A 23,926-nucleotide genomic window follows, 5' to 3' on the forward strand; every position below is an offset into this window, starting at 1 on the left:
TGCACCTGGGTGGTGAAGAAGTTACCCGTGGTGCAAGCTGCAATGTGTCGATTCAGGACAAACCGCATACTTTTGTCAAAGTAATACTTGAGGAGAAGATGCCCTCCCCTGCAAGGGCAGCCTGAAACTGCTGCAGCCAAATCCTTTTAGAGGACAAGGCAGTCACAAAGTTTCTCCTAGCAAGTCCTGCAAGCTGATGATGAATTGGCTGAAACCAAGCAGTTTCTGACTGAAGAACATGAAGCATCTTCATAGCAAGGTGGGATACTATGGCCTTTGAGGGTCCAGACTTTCAGCACTTTCAGTTAATATTTTTAACATGGTTATACTGAAACCCTGTAACCCATGGGAAGTTGAAAACTTACATTTCCACTTACTGATAATGAGCATTAAACCATTCTTGATGGTTATTGCCATAGTGCTTCGGTAAACACTGACTTCGGAGGATTTACATGTATTTAAATATTATTATTCTTTCTTCCTCCCTCCTCCTCACCCCCCATCTGGAAAGAATTATTCTGCAAGTCAAATGACAATCATTTGACTCACACAAAACAACATGAAACCAAAACTGTCAGTAGATTTATACCACATCCTTTAGGGGTTTAGTTTAGTTTCACACAGTGAAACATCTAATGGCTTTCATAATTTTCAACAGATAACTTGAAATTAGCCATACCACAAACATAGCAGCAGATACACAGTTTCCAGTAACACTTAACTGATATTTTTTTCTATGCTCTGCAGAAAGAAAAGCCTTTTTATATGCAGAAATAAAATATGCTATTTTTAAGCATATTTAAGCATTCAGCTATTTTTAGACATTTTCCCCTTCCTAGAACAGTGTTATGCAAAAAAAAAAAAGATAAGAGATTAACTTATTCTAGAAGACATGGCACACTATTCATAAAGAAACATGGTTGACATTATTCTAGATGTAAACTTGGAGTAATATTAACCTTTAATCTCATTCTATAATGTTTCATACACAGTTTCCAACCCAAATAAATGAACTTTTGTGTGTTGTCTCCACCACTTCTTTTTTTAACTATAATTTTTATTTAAATAAGACACAGGAACTTCTATACTGAAAAAAATACAAAACAAAAGCCACACATTTCCTTGTGTAAAGCAATATTGTGTGATAACTTGAATACTGTTCAGCACAGTGGCTAGAAATAACAGTACAACTATGTACAAAACTTTAAACAATATTTGACAAATTTCTACAGCTGGATGTAGAATACAATTGAGATAAACAACTGCTGGGAAATTTACATGGCAAAGCATTAGCTTTAACACATTTGGTTCAAAACCTCCAAATCTGCCAAGAACAAATGTGCAATTTAATTAATATTTAGTTTCTCGTGGAAAAAAAAAGAACACATAATGGCATTGCAAATATTGTACAGACCTCATCACTGATCTAAAAACCACTCATCATATCCCTGGTAACCTAACACCAATAACCGAGACTACGATTTCTTATCTGGACATAACTAGAGCATAAAAAGATCATCATACTGCAGTGTTAATCTAGAAAGAAAAATATTAAAAGGAATCGATACTTAACATCACGAGTATTTTCTCCCCTTTATCTTCAGTCTATAAAATATATAGTGTTTTCACCTAGGCCTGAGATTAGTAGGGTTAAAGATGGCTGTTGTGTTTCAGGAAGGTTTTTCACATGAAAATGGTTAGAGACAAACCTCTCCCTCCTCTATTTTCTGCAAGGGGAGTCAAAAAACAGTGACTGTTTTATAGGCTGCAGATTCCACCTTGTAAGATAGTATTAACAAAAACACAGTAATAAAAAGGAAACAATGTTTCATCTCCAAAGAAAGCACACATTTAGTGAGTAGTTATTGGTGGCTCACTCCCACCCCCCTCCAATCTCATCTTCAGCAGAGGAAAAAACCATAATGGAGCAAGTTTAAATGCTCAGTAGCTGCAGGCTACTAATCCCTTCAATTCCTGGAAAAGGTGAACCTTATTCTCTTAGGAGCAGACAGCATAAATGTAGTTCCACTGAGCTGAAAGCAATGGAGCAAGAACATCAAGTTTATTTTGCCTTTGGGGTCCTCTTTGTATCACAGGAAATTATCTCTGAAAGCAATGCTCCTCTTGTTCCAGTACAACAGAAGAGCATCACTAACCCGTTCTTGCCATGTACTATTTTGAGAAAGTGTCCTGCCTGCAAAACCAGGATTATTTTACAAGGATTTTTTTTTTTAATTCACACTTGAGGGGGGAAACACACTTTTACACACACAAGTTTAACTGGAAGTTATGGGCGAAGCTTTGATTAAGTAACATAAACTTAAAACCTATTGTCTTCCCCACCCCTCTTAGAACACCCACTTGCTACTTCTGGACTTTAATCCAAACACAATTACTCACTACATAAATAAAACGCTGCTCATCTAACACTGCTTGACAAAATCTGAAAACCTACTCCCAACCAGCAAATGAATGAGTATTTCCAAAAGAGAAACTAAACATTAATTTGACTTTTAGACGGTAACAGTAGCATTTCACATCCTTAACTGCCAACAACAACATGAGAGGAAATCCCCATCACCCCCTGTGAAACCTGAAAGAATTTCTGTTCTTGAACAAAAACATTCTTGTCTTTCAAAATCCTCTCGCACACAATGTGGAATGTTTCTCATGTACAGCCTAGTACTGAACACTTTATTTGCAACAGTTTAACAGTCATTAACTGAGCAACACCTGAAACCTTTAAATGCCACATTTTTACATATATTGAAATGACAGTAAATGCAACAGTTGTTTTACTTGTAAGCACATGAAAAAGTGATATACATCACAGATTTGCTGGTTCTCCTCATGTTCACCCATGTCCAGGGTCATCGTTCACCTGGATCTGAATGCACTTATTCCAAGAAAGTGGAATGTAATGAGGAAATATTAATGCATAAAATAAAGGCAAAAGAGTGATGTTCCCTCTTTAGCTTTGTAGCTGTAAAATATTTTATATCCCAACATGATATACATTCCAAGTTACCTGAGTTTACACTTCAAGAGAAGTACCTGAAGCTAGGCCATAGGGTGGGCACTGTGCAACTGTTGTGGCCATTTTTTTTTTTTTTTTTTTTTGCATTGTGTGTATTACAGAAGTTAGAAACATAAACACCTGGATCAATTGTAAACATAATCCTGAAGTACAGTATTTTCCATAGGACACAACACAGCAAGACATTTTCTATTCAGACAGGCAACTTTTTTTTTTTTATATATATATATAGAGCTTATTCATACTGTAGAATTTGAAACAGAACACAGGACACAGTACTAATCTGGTCAAACATACTATGAAATGCATAGTCTCCACTTAAAACGCTTAATGATATACGGATTCTGCAGGCATTACTGCTTTCTCACAAAAAATGCTGAATATGAATTCGGTCCCTGTCAAGAACAGCGTTGGGATTTTTTTTGAATGCTGCTAAGTATTCTGTGTTGTTCTGAAAGGTTGCCACCTCATGCAGATGTATCTGAATGATTATCTCCTCAATCCTTGTTTCAGGGCAGAGGCCCGCTCCACCTGGGTCTAGATTAACACGTAGCTCTGAGGAGAGGAATGGTCTTCAGTCTGAATTTCTTGCAAAAGCGGCTGCTGCTGTTGGGACGGTTGCTGTACTGGGACCTCTGTAGAGTCCATTGTGCTGGTGTCATCTGACAGAGATGAGAAAGAGATCCGAGACGAAAGCTGCTCAACAGTCAGGGTGCTCAAAGCTGTGCTTTGACTAGAGTTTGGAGAGTTCTTCAGCGTCAGGTCTGAAGCGGGAAGGAGGGGGCCCAGAAGTTTTACAGGACAGAAAGCTGATCCAGTTGGGATGAAATTAACCTTGTTTTTGTCAGGACATGAAAAGAGAGGGGCTGAGACAGGCTGACGAGACCTACAACAAGAAAAAAGATTATATACCTGGCCAACCAAGATGTTTTATATGTCGTGAACTGTGTGGTTCTACACGTTGCTAAAATGTGAATGACAAGGAATGGGATTAATTGGACAGAGGGGCAAACATCTTCCATATTGGTAGTCAGCTAACTGATCCACAGCATTAAAAATAGTACCATCACATTATGATTTGATAATTACTGGATCAACATGCAACTTCCAGCAAGAAAAATCTGTAGTTCATATGCACATGAAAAAATGCTGCGGTAATTTAGAATGGCACAAATTCTTCTTTAATAAAAACAATGCAGAAACAACACATTTAGTCACATTAAATCCCTTTGAAAACCTCCATGAAATAGACCTCTCCTTTCACATATTCTGTAATTTGTCTGGAGGCTTCCTCCACAACCCAGCATTGCTCCCTTCACCATCCAGCAGGCAATGAATATTGTTAAGAGCAAGAAATGTCCCCTCCTTAATTCTTTCATCCACAGGAGCTAAGCATGCAACCTCGACAGCATGTGCTCAAATACTGCTGAGTCTAGGGGAAAAAGACATAATGTCCAGGAGTTTAATTTCCGATTTGTTGCTCAGCAAAAATATTGAGCAAAGTCTATGCCATAAGTATACTACTGTCTACAAACACTTTACATATGCTTCATTTTATTTTGTATGTTTCATTCATATTAAACTGTAACCTATGCTTCAAAGAGATAAACAATTATGACAAGGAGAGTTTTTGCTTTAAGCCATGAACATCTTAAAAGTTAATAAAAAAATATGGAAAGAGGTTTATAAATTCTTAGGAAATTATAAAGGTACCTTTCTTTTCTGCTTGGATTTTTGCTGCCTTTTATAAATGCACAAAAAGAGTTCAAGCATAAAAGACTCCATTTCCTCTTCAAACCAACGTGAACACTTCAACCTCTCTTCTGTACAAACTCTAAGAATAGTTTGCTCCTGAAAAACTCATCAGCTGGAATAGTTTATTCATCTGCAGTTGAATAGGCTCAGTAAACAGGTTTACTGCTTTGCAGATACCAGCTGATATAAAAGGCATTACTTACGACATTTCCTCAAAGACCTTCACTCGCTCACATCCCTCTGGGGGCTCTCGTTTGAACATGTAGCTGTTGTTTGGTTTGGGAGATGAGGCATACTTGGGCAACGGTGAGCTACTCCCACTGTCTGAAAATTTAAAGCAGTTATATTACTAGAGATTGAGAGTGCTTTGTAATTAAATTCGATTTCCAAACAAGATGCCTTTTTTCACAATTTAGCCACTATGCCGGTTTGCTTCTACTACAATGCTTCCTTTATTGCAGGCTATTTCTAACAGCCTTGTATAGCACATTTATTCTGAATAAAGCTTCAGTGCAGCAGTAATCTATCATATAACAACACATAACAGAAGGATATTTTTATCCAGAACACTGCAATCGGAACAAAGCAGAGCTGTCATCCTGGAAACAAATACGTTCCATATTATGTATTTCAAAAACCATAAATGAACAAGGTAATATGCATAATACATGCAGAAGAATTATGAGTGGTAATGATAACACACCTTCTCACTGTATAAACACAGTTATTGAAAACGTGTGTATACAGCACGTATCTTATTTTAAAATGTAATTCTTCACTGGAATATTGACCTCATTAGTCTCATGAATAGTTCAGAAGTTACAAACACGCTTTGTTTCTTTGCAACGCAAGTACCGATACCTCATCATTACAGTGTCCTAATCTTATTTGCTTCACAATTGTGAAGCTGTTTTAGTATCCAAAATAAAACTTTCACAATTCAATTCTCCCATCACTACCAACTGTATGACACGGGTATTCTTTGTAATGCCAGCTGTCTGTGTCTATTTTACTAGACACACTTAGAAGTAAAGGTGTGAAGATCTAGGACACAAGGCAATAGGCAGATTTCTTTGTACTTCTCAGAAAATAAAAGAGAGAAGGCTCAACTGCACAAAAGTTTGAAAAATTAAGACTATGAAAGGATTCACTTTAAACACTCATCTTGACAACATGATATTCAATGCATTAAGGAAATAAAGTAGGTACGCAAATAACTACTCACAGAAAATTAGCTTTCTGCAGTGGCTTCTACCTTTTTCAAAGAGCAACATCTGTTTCAGGCTAGTATTAGTGGCTCCCTAATTCCCTGAGAGGATCCCTCAACTTACAAACACACTTTATTTGGAGAAAAATAACTGCTCTTGCTTTAGCTCCTTTTGAGTCTTTCCACCAATGTGGGGTACCTTACCACTTTTAACTCAGGTACCTTTGCTTATTCTGCTGTTGTTCACGTGTGCCATGAAGCAACCAAAGCTTCAAGCACTATGAATCACTGAAGCACATAAAGTTGTCTTTAACAGCTGACAAAGAGTAACTACATAAACTTTTGTAGAACCATGACTCAAATACAAAGGCTAATCATTAGAGGTTTTGAAACATCTCTGCTTACTCTTACAAGACACAAATCAACTCAAACGGCACACTTCCCTCTGAAGATTTACCATGAAAGATACCAGAAAAAAGCCCAGTTGAAGCAAACCTCGGTAGCATATTGATTATTCAGCTCATTCCTGCTGCAGAGCGAACACAGAACTTCTATTTACAGAATTTTAGGTGTTAACTGTACGAAGGCAGAAAAAGCTTGGAGACAATACAGATATCTGCCAAGCTGGGAGCATGATGGTCCGGTTGGCATCTTTCCACTGTTGGCCCACACAGCTCATTCCAAACACAGAAATCATTAACAGAACCCAGACAGTTTGTTTCCTCCTTCTAATATTTAAAATTGAAGATCCAAGTTTCTATTTAAAAAATTTGAGACACAAATGTGCTACTGTTCATTCCACCAAACACTGGGAAACTGTGGAAGTACATCCAAGGAAAGAATCAAATGGAATTCAAATTTAAGTCAGTTCTTGGAAGATTTAGAGTCTTGTCTAGCCAGTTCAGTTTTCAATCAAGTTTTTGGTTTATTTAGCCCTGGCTGGCTGAAACTTTCTATATAAGACAGCTGTTAAACAAGTAAAAGAAATGACATTGTATAACTTAACCATGCTGTTTCTCCCTCTGCCCTCCCTGCTTTTAAAGCTTACTAAGTTGTTAGCTTTTCATTTTGGCCAAATACACACATTACTGTTTGAAAAACACATGTGGTTATTAGCAGGCTCGCATATACGAGCTTGGTGTTGGTTCTACACCTACAGCAGCAGTGCAGGAACAGAAGCACACCGGGAAAACAGGCTATGAGTTAAAGTGGCAAGAGATGGATTTTAGAGCTTAAGCCAGTGTATCTTGTAAGTTCGTAAGTGCTAAACTGTCACGTTAGCAATCCTTCATGACACTGCAAATGTTGTGTTCTCAAGCTGTACTACTTACACATTTTTTTTACTGTCTGCAAGGCTGCAATCAATGCATGTGCCTTCACGGCACGGGACACATCTGAATCTTCCATGCTCCCACCAGCAGGGTGTGCACTGCTGGCCCGTACCAGCTAACTAATCAACTTTCATTAAGATGACAATGATTGAAGATTAACAGATGTAACCTTTAAAGTGAGTTTTGTTACCATAACCGCAGAGCAGACAATATGGAGCCTTATTACACAGAATTTGTAAACATAAATATTCAAAATGGATATATTCTGTTATCTAGAAAATGTTTAAGACTGTAATTAAACATTAAAAATACTATTTTAACCAGAAGACTTAATATCTCAAATTCTAGCTTGCATATATTACAGCACAAAAGGAGGCAAACTAAAAAAGAACCCGTAAAACAATTTTTTGAGTGACAAAACTTAAAGGAAACAAGAAACTTTGCCAGTGAGCCTTGGGATTTGTTTTGATAGGTTCAAAACCACCTTTGCTTCTTAAGACTATCCACAGACTTCACACACAATTTTCATTTTAAAAACTATGAATCAGATGCCCAGAAGTTAAAAAGTATCTTTAATTCATCTTCATGAACATTTTGCCTGTAACAGCCTGCTAGCAGCAGCGGGAATACTCAGTGCTACACAAAAGCACCTAAATCAAAATCCCAGAAAGCAGGTTACACTATCTATTTTTGTACACCACCACCCCCCATTTTTGCCTTTGAACTTTACCTCTGTCAGGGCTGCTAAGTCTGCTGTGTAGCACACTAAATTGTATTCTCATGGACCACAGTATCGTAAAACAAACCTAGTGAAACTGGTAGCTTTAATGCAGCAAGGCAGTCACTTGCCTTGCAATAGGCTGATATTTGAAAACAAAATCGTAAAGCCAGATGCCATTAAAATACCTTCTCTCCCACCCTTCCCTCCCTGCTCCAATCAATACCATTTACTGCTACTGCTCCATTCTGAGAAGTATTGTGGGCCTTTTCTGAAATTTAGCTTTCACTATCTTTTGAAAAATTCAATAGATTTAGCAGCTTCTTGCAGAAATGTAAACCAAACAGCTGATACAGTCCAAAGAGCAGCTGTGAGGGCCTCAGGCCAAAGCAGAGCTTTGCACAAGAAATAAAAGATGCTTTAGAAATGTAAAGCAGTGCTGTGTCTATACAAAGTGCTGGCTCCTCTCACTGCTCATGTCTCTCAGTCAAACTACTAACCTTTCTTTCCTATTTAGCTACACACTCAGGAGCATTCATAAAGCTGGTAATTATATTTTGTAATGGTAAAGGCAAATTATTCCCGTAGAGAGGGAAGTAAAACCTCAACTTGAGAAAAGTTACAGAAAAATATGTTAGGTTTAAAATGTCTACATTTGGTTATACAATGCACTTTTCAAAACTTAACAGGCCTCTCAGCAAACTCATGACAGTTTTATTCCAGCAGAACAAAAACGTTTAAAATGAAGGTGCAAAAAACTGTCTGAGTTTTGTTTCATAAAGCAGTTAACATCCACAACAGATGTTAATAAATTGTCTCTCAAAACTTGTTGTTATTTTATAATTTCTGCTTGTATCCCTCATTTACCTATGATTTACCTATTTTGAAGTTCATTCTTATTCAGAAGAACTAGCCTGTGGGATCTTAATGATCTGAGAATAAAAGGCACCTTTCTGACTTTACTTTTACAACCTCTAAACAAATTACTTTGCCTTGGAAAAATCACTACACATTTTTCTAGTTTCTACCTTGCCCTTAAAGAACAAAGTTTTGATGAGAAGTTAAAGCTTTTATTTTTTGTAAGCACAGTATTAAGTACCTTACTTTAATTAAAAAATGCCATTACATTAGCTTTACAAAGCTGGCTGTCTATCACCATCACTATACACTACTGCTACAGTGGACTTTTGATACAAACCTAGCATTAAAGCCAGTCTTAAAACCAAAATCCACAAATAAGTATCTACTCATTGTAAAGTTCAGCAGTAAATCTTACTCCAATTAGCTGTTCAAGATACCCAAGGCAGGAGATAAAAACCCTTGAAAAGCATTAAGAAGATTAGATACACTGTTGTCTTCACTTATTACTGCCAATAAAGTATCACTGAAAATTCCAATTACTGTGATAACTGAGTAGTAACTGCAAAAGGAATTATTCTTTTAATTCCCTTGCTTTTTAACTCATATCTATTATCAGGACATATATGAACAAATTTACCTGTCAAGATGTTTCCTTGTGTGCTAATACTTTAGTGGATGTGTCTCTAGTGATTCAGTGTTGACAACACATTACAATTCACACGCATACTATAAGAAAGAAAAAGGGTGGGGAAGCTAATATCTCTGTTATATTTGGAGCACGGCCAACTATCATGTTGAGCTAAGACTTTGACGTGATTAATTTATACACGTGCACACAGCCACCCCCCCATTCAGGATCTGGGCAGGTGGATTTGATTTCCACTACTTCCTTTTAAATCCAAGATGGGAAAGCAATACTTTTCAGAAACCAAGAAAAGCTATTATTTCTCCTGCTACCTTTCCCTAATCTTATTCCCAAATTACTTTAAGAATTATTAAACAGAAAATATTTGCAGAAAAAGCTTGAGCTTACTTATGACCTCAAAATACTGCTGTCTATAGCTTGGTAAATCTACAATGCATCTTGAGTTTTCACTTCCTCTGTGAAACTCACTATGCTTAGCTTGCATGTTTTCCCCAAACACTGCATCCCTCCCAACTGAAGTCCGTGTTTCCAGCTAGCTGACCAGAAGCCCAAGAGTAATTTCATTAGCAAACAGTTGTTCAAAAAACCAGTGTAAAAATGTTTTTACACTGGTGCCTGTATTTTCATACTACGTGTTCTGTCAGTAACTCCTAATTACTGAAATTCCAGTTTACTCCCTCTACAAAACCAAATGACATTTTACAGACTTTGAAAAAAATGAAGGATATTGACATATAAACATATAAATTATTCAGAAATTTTGGGTTGTTATGCACCATACACAGAGAAGTAATTACTTTCCATCAGATTGTTCAAACTCAGATATGAGGCTCCTCACCAAATAGCTTCAAGAGGAACGTAAGAATTCAGAAGCACTTTTAAAAGCAGTCCAAAACTTCAGCATCACCATTTTGATCAGCAAGTAACTCACCCATGATGAATATATAGTCTACCACAAACTTTCTTGAAACCTTTTTTTAAACACAAACATATTACAGTCTGAATTCTTCACATTAGAATCTTCATAAATAGTTAAGACTGTTTGCTGTGCTCCTCTGACATATTTATGGAAGATGTTTGTGAAGTTTCACAAACAAGAGGGAAAAAGATATGTAAACAAACAAAACCAATTTTAAGATAAATCCTCAATCCCTCCCACAATCATCAAATAAAACCAAAAACTGATGTAATGAGTAAAATGAAGGTAGTTGTAAAAGCAGGACATCACATGCCTCCCATAGGTAAAGGCGGGCCATTCTACTCTCACCTTTATCACGGTCATAGAGTAAATCTTCTGTTGAGCAAGGACTCCCATCCTGAGATTCAGGAGGGCAAAAGGGAGACACACATGGTGAATGACTGCTGCAGCTGCTGCTGCGCTCCTGGACAGACGGAGTCTGAGTGTCAATGCTTCGTGTACTACTACTACGATAGTGAGCAGGTAGTGGGGCCCTTCGACCATCGGGGATATCCAAAGGCTGCAAGAGAAACAGGCAATTCAGGTTACAGAGGGAAGATCAAATTCCTAAGCGGTGTCAGCCTGCAGCACTCCTAACTATAGTAACGAGGCAAAGCCTTAAGGACAGAAAACGAGCAATTTTGGAAAGAAAAAAATTGACAGAAGTTAATAATGCAATGGACAATGGACACAACATTAATTGTGCTGAATGCTGGGACAATGTATGGATGTTCCAAGCCAACTACATACTCTTAATGCAAAGTTAACATCAGAACACATGTGCTAGTATTACGTTTTTATATTTTTTAATGACAGTTTAAAAACCCAAACCTTTCAAACAAACAGATCTCTAATTACACTTAGTAATACAATTTTCAATAAAGGTCACCATTGTTATGAAAGAAAAACAGGTACCCTGACAGAGATCATATTTGGATAGAAGGGAAAGTAGAAAATGTCAAATACAGTTGCATACTATTGCCATAACAACCAAATGAATTACAACTATAAATGAAGCCATCCAAGTTTTGCTAGTAAGTCATAATTCTCTGACACACCTCTACATTCCATCCTTCACTTCTATAGGTGACTTCTGACAAAATGGCAACTAAGCAGATGATGCACAGGCTTACACAAGGTTCACAAGCTTTGTCTTGAACCAGAGCTAGTAAGCACTGCCTGCTCCTATCAGCCCAGTTGGCACTGGCCAGAGTGATCTTGCATCCCGTTCTGCAATATACTGTGTAGACATGTTCACAGGAGTGGATTGGCACGTTCTACTTACTTGTCCTTACCAGTGGAAAACCAGTTTTATCCTAAATACAGTGCTGCTTTAAATGTAAGAAATCAAATGAGAATTACCATTTTGCTTAAAAGAGAAGGGGAAAAAATGCCTGCAAGATTTAAATATAATTTTTATTCTCATTTCGGTGAGGACTGTATCCAAGTCATAGAGAACAACCCAAATGATCTAGCTACAAGAAAAAATGTCTTTTTCCTTCTCACTTCAAAAGAACGTTTTTATTCTATTGCTTTCCTCTTCTCCGTATACTCAAGAACTATAACAGAGTTATTGTTCCAGAGCCTAAAACGCAACCCAACACTTTCGCTAGCAATGAGGACACGAAACTTATTGGCCAAGTATCACATTTGTCTCTTTTCAGCACTAATCTAACCAGAAAACCACCACATATTATACAAAGAGGCAGACATAGCAGAGCTGGAAGATCCTTCTCTTATGAGCCAGTTAATACCATTTCACATTTCAATTAAGAGCAAAGAAACACACTATAAAGAGAACATTACAGTTGCTACATCAAATGCTGAAAAGTTTGGACACGGCTGTGCGGTCTGTTCCAACAGCTCCTTCACACTGCATATGTGTTACAACACGACTACATGTTGCTATTCCCACCACCCTCAACAGGCCATGACTCATTCAATGCACAAGATAGACGTGAAGCATTCTATCATTTGTTACACAGACAGCACAGAGGTAGAAAACAAGACTGAAGCTGTAGAAAGAAAACAGTCTCATAATTAACATAACCAAAAAATAACTGCTATGCAGAACAGCATTTTTATTTCCACCTCTGCCATAAAAATTCTGTGAGATGACAGGAAGTCATTTGAACCAACCTTTTCTTTTATGATATCTTTTCTGGATGTCCATTCTATATAGGACTGATTTGCAAAAGTCTTCAACACTCACAGATGCAGCAGGAGACTATGGGAGCTGCACTTTAAACCCCTAAAATGGCACGCAGTATCCTGAACTACCTGAAGAATCACATTATAGAAGCCTGATGGATTTGTGTTTCTCCATCCATAAAGTGTAGATAATACCATCTTTCTTCTCACACCGGTGTGATAAAAAGAGAACAAAAATTCAGACTCCTATTATATAGAAGCAAAAACCCAGGAAGAAATTCAGATTTCTAACTTCAAAGCAAGGTTTAATAGTGAGCATTAGGACACATATCTAATGAGGAGAAAACAAAAACACCAACAGCTGCTCATTAAGCGCATATACTAAGCTCTACGTAACAGGTAAAGGAAGGATTCCAGGGAGAGAAAAAACCAGTAAGTGATCACATAATTAAAGACTTCAGGATAACACAGATGTTCTTCCACACCTGGAAGAACAACACAGTCTTATGTAGTCAGGAAGCATATATACCAAATCACATATTTCAACCTCCACTGAATTAAAATTTGAGGTACAAAACGTTCTCTGTATTTTTAGACATGCCTCTAAATATACACACAACTAGAAAAAGTTAATATTTATCACTCTTTCCAAGTAAAGTAACTTTTAAGGCATAGAAAATGCCTGCAAATATTTCAGATTACTGTGCTTCTGAATTTCTTTCCCTTAGTTCTGCATCCAAGTTTTGACAAGTGCAAAAAACTTCAGGAAAATATCAACTAGAAGTATTCCACTTTTTAATAATTTTATGTATTCAACCTCATCAACATTGAAAAATACTCTAGAAGTTACTCTCCAAGAGACATGCCTAAACTATTCTAAAAACTAAGTCTTCACAATCTTACAACATAAGAAATAGGGTAGCTAACTTGATGGAACTGCAATTAGTTTTCACAACGCTCGATGCATGGAAAACAACTAGCAATTAATGCATTCTATCTGCTGGGGTTTGGTTTGTTTGGTTTTGGGTTGGGTTTTTTTTTTCTTGCAAAAGTGTCCAGTCATGTACTACCCTTATGTCAGATGTATTCTGACAGGACAACTGCCAACCCCTATAGGACAGGGTGTTCCTGGACACAGTTACAAGCTACCTTCACGTGCTTGCAATGGTGTGGAAATGCTCCATTTGACAACAACATGCATCTCTCAATACACTGGTAAAATTCAGCACATTGTTTTAAGCATCAGTATTTTCCTGGAAAAAAACCAAGAACGCCCTACTCAGTAGCATCAGGAATGATACTGTGATATACTAATGGGAGCCTTAAAAATAATCTGTTCTTCACAAGCCTTAGATCTATTTCGGAGGCAACTTCTTGAGAGCAAAACATTCAATGTTTTTGATTTAAAAACTGTTCTCTAGATTGGAACACAAAGGCAGATATAGGAAAGTGCTTCTTTCTTTTAGCATCAGTGAAGTCATCAACGTATTAGGTAAGGTGCGAGTGCAAAACCCGGTAATGTATCCTTGGAAGGAACACTTTGAAAAAAACTCAAGACTTTTCAGATGAAGGATATGAAGATTTAAGTAAGGATCCTTTGCATATGTGCTAATTAGAAAAAGTTATTTTATTACAGGATTAAGTATTCTGATAGGTACATAAAACCATATCGCTATTTCCAGAAGCATCAGAAATCAAAACACGAAACATGTTAATCATTTTACTTATATTGTGTGACAGTCCATCAAAATTGCTTCATTTCCAATTACTTCTGTGTACCTGAAAGATAGCTCTGGTAATATTTTTTTCCTATTACAAGACTTATGCATGTGTCTGTGTCCTGCTACAGGGCACTTTCCATTATTTTTGCAATGCACCCTGTAAGGGGGAACACCTCCGACCCCCCACTCTCAACAAGTCCATCATCTTATCGTACCGGTCTCCAACATTTGTGTTGTAGAGTCACAACGGGACAAAGAACAGAAGTCTGTCACAACTTCACAAAAAGTTGATTCTCGTTTACACGTTTTGGTGGGAACAGAGATATACCGTCACAATTTCCTGGAAAACTAGTCACCAAGTTATAAAACAGGAAGGGAAATATATCCAGGGTCTTTGAATAAATGCATGAGAAGATGAATTAAAGCTTATTAATAAATCTGAGGAGAAAGGTGATTAAGAAAGTGACTCAAAAAAAGCCAACTTTAACTTAGTTTTATGAAAGAAAAAGAACACCTTCGGCTAACTAAGCAAGATGAATGATCTGAAAGAATATACACTTAACATGGCTAAACTGAAAAGAATTAAATATTTGGAATGCTTTGACCACTTACAATGCAAGCCCTCTAAACTTTATGGTCAATGAGATTATTAAAAGCTAATGACATAATGACATTACCGTATTATCACCTATCTTTGTGAAACACAAAAATAACAAGACTGATGTCTACAATAATTATTTTCACTTTTATAAGTAATAATACTTTTGTAAGTACAGTTTCTATTAAAATATGATTAAAAAACAGCAAAGAAGCATGTTTCAAACTGCTAACAGAACTAAGTCAGTACAAGAGAAGACAGAAGACATATTCCAAATCAATTTATATGTATTTTAAGAAGGAGGATTACAAAATTTCAAGTCAGCAAAAGGGAAAACAGAAAGTATGGTAACATCATACCCTACAAAACCCCAAAACAAGTCTAAAAAATAAACAGATTTGTGTATCTGAAGACTAAGCAAGGAAGTATGAAACTGGGAGAAAAGGTTCACTGGTTACCCATTTTAACAGGAGGCTAAATTAAAAAAGTAGTTCAAGTAATAGCCATAAAACTATCCATAAAACTGCTTTAATATTAAGCTTATTTTTGTCCTACCTAGTCTGATTTCAATATATGAACTAAGAAGCATTTTTTAAAAGAAAAAAATATTAAAATCACAAGTTTATACTGAAGAGATGAGACAGTAGTAGAAAAAAATTCAAGAACACTAGACTAAAATTCTTAAAAGTTTTAACAGAAATAAAATGCATTTTATTTTACTTGGGACAGCCCAAACGTGGTTATCAAAATGAAACGGAAGGAATTAGAAAGCTATTAATGTAGCACCTAAATTGGGGGGGGGGGGGGGGGGGAAATGGGTGTGTGTGAAAAAATTCAGTAGTACGTGGCACCTAAACTAAAGATAATATTCCTTCTTGGTGTTTTTAGCAGGTTGTATGTTATTCCCCAAATCTTTCCTGGCAAACAAATACAGATTCACAATAGGGCAACAAAGCATTTTATGCAGTTGGATATATAAATTCCTATGAAAATTAAGGTTTGAACATGCACTGTTAAAACTGTGAAGTAAAGGTGGAAACAGGTTAAAAGAAACAGGTTAAAACAGTTAAAACCAGCTGAAAATCTAGATGCACACCAATCTTACAAGTAAGCCTACAGAATAATTTATCCTTCACACATCACCCAAAGCAACCAACCACATTTGATTGCTATTTGAAAATACTTTCTAAAAATACAGAACGTTACAGCAAGTAAGAATGGCAGAAAATTGAAAGAAAAATAAATTGTTTCACTGGCAGTGAAACTTAAGAATTTTGGTTTCCTATGATTTATCTTTTGTTCAGTAATTCCTAACCTTTAACCTAGCTGCACCAGCTCCCCCTGGCTAAAAACAGGCCAAACTGTTGTATTAGGAGAAAGTTCACCAGCAGTAAGATTGAGTAAATTACTCTTGTTATGATCTTCCTTAAGTAAGCTATGAGATCAAGCTCAAAGACAGTGCTAGGAGTCCCACTTCAGGTCCCACTAGACCAGACTTCACAGAAATTAAGAGTAACATAGCAGGAAACAACCCTCTGCCCACAAAAATTGACTTCAAGGGCAATGTCTAATTTATGACTTTCTTTTGTGTCTGAAGACTCTCACCAGCTAGATGTTTGCAGGAACGGTTCACTATTGCCTTGGTTGCATAAACTGCTGAGCACCTCTGGCCCCATTCCAACAATGCACTTAAGTATGTGCTTAACTGTTTTGCTGGATCAGAGCCAGTACATTCAGTAACTTAGGAGTCTGAGTTCTGCATCCCAAGCAATAAGCTGTCAAAGCCCAAGGACAGCATTTATGAAAATGATTTGTCCGATAAATAAATGACATGTCCCCTAACCATAGGAGATTACAACCTTAGCCATAGCAATATAATGGTGGCACTGTAATATATACCTTTACATACTCTCTTTGGAGACGGTGCAACAAGGTTTATTGATTAGGGCTTTCGGTTTGTGTGTTTGTTTTTTTCCTTATTCCCTGTTACAACACACACACCTTCTAAAGGGATGAGACAGGCTTAGGAAAGCAAACTTTGCATAAAACTTCTACTACTACAATATTTCATTCTTAAGACTGCTTTGTCTGCATAGCTAAGTCTCTGGAGAAGCCAGAACTATTCCAAAACTTCTTAAGTTTACTGCTGAAATGCAGAACTACAAATACAGGTTTTGGAATTCTAAACCTCTCATTAAAGTTTTATAGGTTGACTTGTACACTGAATTGCTACTACATGAGCACAAGAAAAGAACCTACATCTTAGAGAACACTAGAAAAAACAGTACTTTATTCCACAGCAGAAAATCTTCATTGGCTATTTAGGAAACAGTGGCTGTAAACCATGTTATTTCATGTTTTAAAGTGTCATCTAAGCACTCCAGAACTCCTCAATGACAATTCCAATGCTCCCGTTCTCCCACATAAGCAAAGCTGCCCATTTATCAGTATTTCCCATACAGAGATCTCCTATGACAGATCACAGCGGTTTCATGGAAGTAAAATGGTCCACATTCAGTTTATGGAAGAAAAGCATTAAAATAAAAAAGCAGAGCATAGCACAGGAAACTTTAAGTCTTGCCTAAGAAAGAGAATGCAAAACGAAGCAAATAAATTTATCTGGTCTCTAATTGCTACTATAGCCTGAAGTATCTACATTTTCAAGCACTTGCATTTCACACAAAAACTTTCAAGTTCTCTACAGAAATGGCATTCTAAACAAAGTGTATTTGGCCAGAAGCACTTTAAAAACAAAAAAAAAAAAAACAAAACCCCAAAAAACAAACATCACCCTAAAACACTAAAACAAAATTTTCAAACAAACAGTTCTTTGAAGAAAATTATTTTTAATTTCAGCCACAAGAAAGGTTACTCACTAGGAAGGTTTCCCATGTGTTTATAGATTATGAAGAAAAAACCAACCATAAACATGTTAATATAAGCTTACCTTGGATACTTCTTCTTTTCCACTGTTTTCTTTAATGAATACCTTTTCCAGTTCAGGGCTTATTCCTTCTACATTACACGGCACACGTGAAACAGTTGATTTTGGCACTGAAATGTTTGACAGTGGCATAGGGACTGATCTGGAAATAGAAGCCTAGAAGGTAGAGAGTAACATGATTTGAAGCTGGAACATGGAATAAAGACAGAAGCCTGAGACCAAAACTCTAAGCACTAAAGTACTAAATAAACCTAAAAAACAAGAAGCTGTGTATTACTTTTAACATCTAGAAGACCGTCTTTACTTGGCAAATTTAAATAAGAAAACATGTTTGCACAAATCAAAAGCCACTACAATTACCTCTACTTAATTCAAAGAAATGTCCTATAACAAAAGCATTCTACTACTTCACTTATCAGTATGTAGGCAGCTATACATATTTTTTTAGATGTATTGACTACAGAATACACTGTAGGGGGATGGGGAGCACATGGGGGGGGGGGGGGGGGGGGGGCGCTGATGGTTTAACTGGGACCCAAAAGACATTTCGTAACGTTCCTAAGGCTTAACCGCACAACTGAAATACTCACTGTACTTTTCTCTTTTAGCTGGCTTTAGCGAATGAAAAATAAAGCATTTGTTCTGAACCTTTAATTTCATTAGCTTACAGCTTTTCAGAACTTAAGTTCTTAAATCATTTCAAGTTTAAGAATCATGCATGTAAATAAATACAAGTATGGTTTTCAGAAAAAACTGTTGGGAGCGGAGCTCTCTTACCAACAGGAACCATTCAAAAGCGTGCAGATGCATCTTGCAGTCAACCTCAAAAGCTACCTTGGCAGCAGCTACACAGCATAGATGTACTTATGCTGACAGCCATGAACAACGTTCACGTCCCAATATATGTTCTTTTCTTTTTCACAGAATCATAGGATGCTTAAGACAAAATCTAAAATTTTTCCTGAGTTCTTGATAGATGAACATTGCCCAATATGCAGCTCCAAAGGCGCACATCACTTGCGCACAGGCATTCTCTGACCTGACAGTGAGAGCTTCCCACAATGATTCCAGCACTGAAAAACTTTACCAGCCTCATCAGAGAACACCTTCTCGAGAAATCAAAATGTTGCATGAGCCATGACAAAGTGAGCTTCAAGTACTAAAGTGTTCCTTCAAAGCACATGTCCTAGGTGGATTTCAGTCAGCATCAAAGACTGTGCCACCGTTTATAGTCACAGTAAGTACAGGTACCTGCTACAGCTTACCTTGAAACGGGAAGCAAAACCTTTTTCTATGCAAAATGTAGTGGGATCCTTTGTTATAGAGGCATAAAAGTTTCAGGAAGAATATCAATTTCCTGTGTGTCTTCATCACAAGATTAGGCTTTAACCATGAGGTTTTATCCAAACAGGAGGAGGAAAATAAAGGATAAGCCATCACACCTCAACCTCTTCTTTCTAAAACACTAGCTATTTAAAAAGGCAGTCAGAAAATACACTGACAGAACCAACGCTTCAGGAGTTCACATGGTGGCCTGTTAGTAACATGGGGTCCAAGTTAAGGATCCACTGTAGGTAAAATTTAATCAGGACTCAAATGTCTGCAACTGTTAAATGAGACATGATTAATTGCTTTCTACAGTGACTTAAGGTTCACTAAGTCATTGGCTGAACCTCGCCTGAGCTTTAGAACTCCTAATTGGGTTTCAATTTCACTGGCAGTCTGTAAAGGCTAGAACAGACACTACATGGGGCATCTTCCATTGTACCCTGCTGAGAATCTGCCTCCATAGTCAGGTAATTTGGCCAGGGAATCTGTCCAAAGCTATTCTTCATATGTGTCAGCATGTTCATAAGAGGAGAAATACAGATGTACTCAAAGCAGAACTGAATTTTTCTAACTTCATCAACACGGAAGTTACCTGAAAACAAAAACTGTCTTAGCCAGGCTAGTGTTAAAATGATCAGCTGCATTAAAATTTGCCTAAACTCACTCATCACTTTGAAGAATCGGTAATACAACGGGAAACAGAGGCTGTCAGGCTAGGAGCCTGAGCTTAACCTCTCAGAGACGAGGATATCAAACACATACACTGATGGCTAAAAGAAGTCCAGTCATCACAATGCCCATTGGTATAGAACATGAGAATGGTCATCAACATAAACTACACATAATATTTTGCATCTTAAAGATCGCTGAAGTCTGATGGAGGTTTTACTTTAAGTCACAGTGTCTAGAACAAGAACAGGCTGGTGATGATAGCAATTTTTCCATTTAGCGTGATGTAAGCTCTCAAAATATACTGCAATGACTGTACTTGCAGTGGCTATGTCTTCAAACTCTCATGCTAGAAGAAAGGATCCTTTATTGATAATGATTCTGAACTACGGTAACAACCAAGAGGTCTCTCCTAGATAAAGCCATGTAGAACAAGACTTTTATCCTATAGTGTGACAGTTCCTCTCTAGTCATCGGTCTAGAAAAAAGTCACCAGTTTCACATGCACCACCTTGATTTCAGCTGAGTTTAAATTCAAGGTGAATTATCACTTTCTTTTTAGAAAGTAAACACCACAGTATTGTCTTCCTTGATGTCACATAGAAATTGCCTCTCTGGCCAAGAACTGACCAATAAGTAAAGTATCAGTAAGGTTCTTAAAATAGGACAAGGAAATGAGATCTTCCCTCAAAGCTGGTGATACAGGATTGCTGTCTTTTACTGATGAATACGTGGAAAAGTGAATTACAAGTCCGTTCATAACAATCTGTTAGCTTGTTACTTACTGCTTAAAGACTAATTAATTGTTAGGCTGCCAATCCAGACTGCTTAACCTTGGTACTTTTTATTTATTTTCTATTTTTATTTTTTTAACCAGCTGAGATGAAATTGGGCTGTGAAACTGATAAGCAAATACCTTCCAGAGGAGCAGAGGCTTTTGAAAGCGTACCGCAAAAATTAGACTTGGAAGCAAGTATGTATCCCTGGAAACACATTCTTATCTGGCCACACTCAGAATTTTTACAGCATCTTGACATATTTTAGTTGCTATCCTGCTTACATTTTCTTTCTTTTATTATATGACAACTATCAGATAAATGTCAGTGAAGATGCAATGGTATCAGGTTGTTAAGCATTTCAGTGCACCACACAAGAAAATAAACAGAAGAAAGACGGGAAGAAACAGCAGGTTTTTCACCCAACCCTGATAAGGTAGGAGGCTGTTAATATAAGCAACTAGCTACTTACCTGAGTCTGACTGATTGCTATATGGTTGCCATGGAGAGGTGACTGACGTTCTTTCTCTTTACTGTGACGACTACTCTGCTTACTGCGCTGAAGCTGCTGCCTCAGTTTGGCAATCTGCTGAAAAGAAGTTCAGGTGAAGTGATAATGAGTTATTGAATGGCATATAAAGTGATTCACAGCCATTTTAAGTCCTCTTTGAAAGATTTTACAAGCACATGGGATTGCCTTCTCTCAAAGCATTAACATTAAAGCTTCTTTCTGCTTATTAGAAGATACTCTCTCCAAAGCATCTGACCTATTCACCAATCTGAACTTAGTCTAGTTACTTAACTTGCTCATTTACAAACAAGCACTGTAATAACTGATGCAAACAAAAGCAGTCAGAGTAAGAATTTGTAGCAATTTCTAGGCTACAACTGGTTTAAACTGGGGCCTATACCCTACAGTTTAACTTATTTGATCTTAAACCAAACCAATGATTTTCTATGATAATTCATCACAGAAGTGAAGGGCCTTCGCAAACTACTGGCAATCAACATCCATTGCTCATCCTGGAGAACTTATTTAATACATTTAATAGCATTTCCCTGCAGGCTAAATTATCACAGGTTTCTTCAGGCAGACAGAATTATCTTTTCTGCTGTCTGCTGCAAAGATGTTGAATAAAAAGTTACGTATTTTAAAGGTCAAATACAACTAAAGCTATTATCCATTTGACCTGCTCCTTTAAGAAGAAAACAAAGAATTTCATTTGGGGATTTATTCCTTATTTATGTATTTATAATAAATAACATTTATTTCTCTTGGATAATTTCTAGATGAGAGAGAGCATTTACCTCTATAAGCATTGTCTCAGAAGTTTAGACTGTGTGCAATTTCACACAACAGGTACAGATGGTTCCCTTAAGACTGGATAATCTTTTCCTTTGGGTTCCAGCCCCACTATTCCTCATGCTCAGCACGCTAGCTTATAAGGCAGAGCATGCATGGCTCCATTTAATTTTTAACTCAGCTAGCGATACTATTGTTAAAAACCTAAAGAGCAAGTAAGGAGAAGCGAATGCACATGGAATTCATATTTCAAAGAAAAGTAACCTCTCTTTCCGAATAAGAGCTTACAAGTGTACGCACTCCGTGGTTAACTCCAAGTAGCTGGATGTATCACTAGAGCTTCTGCAAAGCAACTCTGTGGTACAGAACCACTTCACATCGCTCTTCACAGTCTCAGAGATGAGAGTGCTTGGTGAAGAGGTCTGGATGAAGCTCTGCTCCAGGCTGTCAACTTTTTTCTGTGGTATTTCTGGTATCACTCACTAAAGAAAGATCCACCTTTAAGGCTTCATATCAAGTCTTGCCACAGCTCGTTACCCATATTTGGAGAACTACTAATCAGAAATGGCTGAATACTTTCACCTTTCAGCAACAGACTTCCAAAAGGGTCTGCGTGTAGAATGCATCTAGAAAGACAGAGCCCTAATACGACTGAGTTTCTAACACAGATGAGCTAGATTTACAGAACTGGGAGACTAATCTCTCCATGGAAGGTGCAAGTCGGGTACCATGCTGGAAGAAATTTAAAAGGAATCTGTGGACATACTTTACCTCTACAAAAAAAATACTTTGCCCAGAACTTCCTCATTCTCTCAGTAGGAGTAATGGCAATTAGGAAACCTAGCTCCACAGAGAGATGAAAAAGCAAGTAGGTGACTAGTCTGGTAAGTATACCTACTTCTACAAAGATGTAGATCTTACATGAGAATGGGGAGAACAAGGAAATAACCTTCATCTTCCCCTTTAAAAACAAAAGAGAAAAAAGATGCCCAGATCAGAAGACAGCAGTAGACTAAGATGTCTGGCTACAAGAATAATCAGAAAGCAAGGAGAGTGCTGTATATGAATCTTCCATTTCTGCTGCCTCTCCTTGATGCTGTGTGCTTCCTCATAGTTAAAAAGTTAAATATCCTATTTTTTTTATTTAAATAAAATCTGGCTTTCTGAGCTTTCCTCAGGAACATGCTATAAAAAAAGATCTATACAATTCCACCTCAGAGATCTGGCCGACTGATTTCTGTCACAAACAGAGAATCTTTGAAAGCATAGCCTCTCACTGTAAAACCTGGAGAGTGAAAGCACTAAATGGGAGAGTGTTGATAGGCTGGTATGTCTCTAGGCTAACCAAAACCTTGAAGTTCTGATACCCTGAAAGGAATCGTGGGCCCCTGGAATCTGAGGTTCTCTAAGCCACCTCAAGAGTATTTTTATTTTGACAGTCAGTAGTTCTTGACAGTAAGAGAAAGAAAAGACTTCTTGTGTCACTGGGGATAAACAGAAAAATGAAAACTTGTTGACGAATCTGACTGTGTATCTGGAGCCGATATAATCGCTGAAGCCAAACACGCCATTCAGTGAAGAAACAGATATGCCTTACCAGATCATCTGTCCTTAGCCCTGAACTTGAAGGGCCCTAGCTTTCCATGATGTGGTAGTTACCATCAGATTAAAAAAAATATATGAGAAAGGAAGGATGGGCATATAAGAAGGAATTTTCCATTTTTTATTCATCCTCCAGCACAGAAGACAGAGGCCAGCACAAAAAATCCAGCTTCAGAGCAGCCACACTAAGCAGGTAGTGCAACCTAGCACACAGACAGAAGAATCCTCCAAACTAAACAATGCTCCATCTCTTCACTGAGGGTAGTTCACAGTGAATCTACCACTTAATAAAGCTAATCTTTAAATCCCAATAGCTTTTT

The 23,926-nt window shown here is 37.3% G+C and overlaps 1 protein-coding gene across 2 annotated transcripts in view; it reads right to left on the reverse strand.

Annotated features, from left to right (window-relative positions):
• Positions 1-938: 938 nt before the first annotated feature.
• Positions 939-23,926, reverse strand: part of GLCCI1 (glucocorticoid induced 1) — a 58,413-nt gene continuing 35,425 nt past the window's right edge. The window contains exons 4-8 of one of the 2 annotated variants that reach the window (XM_040589847.1): positions 21,174-21,287; positions 17,931-18,083; positions 10,823-11,033; positions 4,996-5,116; positions 939-3,923 (exon numbers count right to left, since the gene is read on the reverse strand). In XM_040589847.1, coding sequence (XP_040445781.1) covers positions 3,575-3,923; positions 4,996-5,116; positions 10,823-11,033; positions 17,931-18,083; positions 21,174-21,287 — 948 coding nt within the window. In that variant the 3' untranslated portion in view covers positions 939-3,574. Of the gene's footprint in view, positions 3,924-4,995; positions 5,117-10,822; positions 11,034-17,930; positions 18,084-21,173; positions 21,291-23,926 lie in introns of both variants that reach the window. The other variant, XM_040589846.1, reaches the window with a different exon arrangement.

This window comes from Falco naumanni, chromosome 4, assembly GCF_017639655.2.
Source record: "Falco naumanni isolate bFalNau1 chromosome 4, bFalNau1.pat, whole genome shotgun sequence".
Taxonomy (NCBI): Eukaryota; Metazoa; Chordata; class Aves; order Falconiformes; family Falconidae; genus Falco; species Falco naumanni.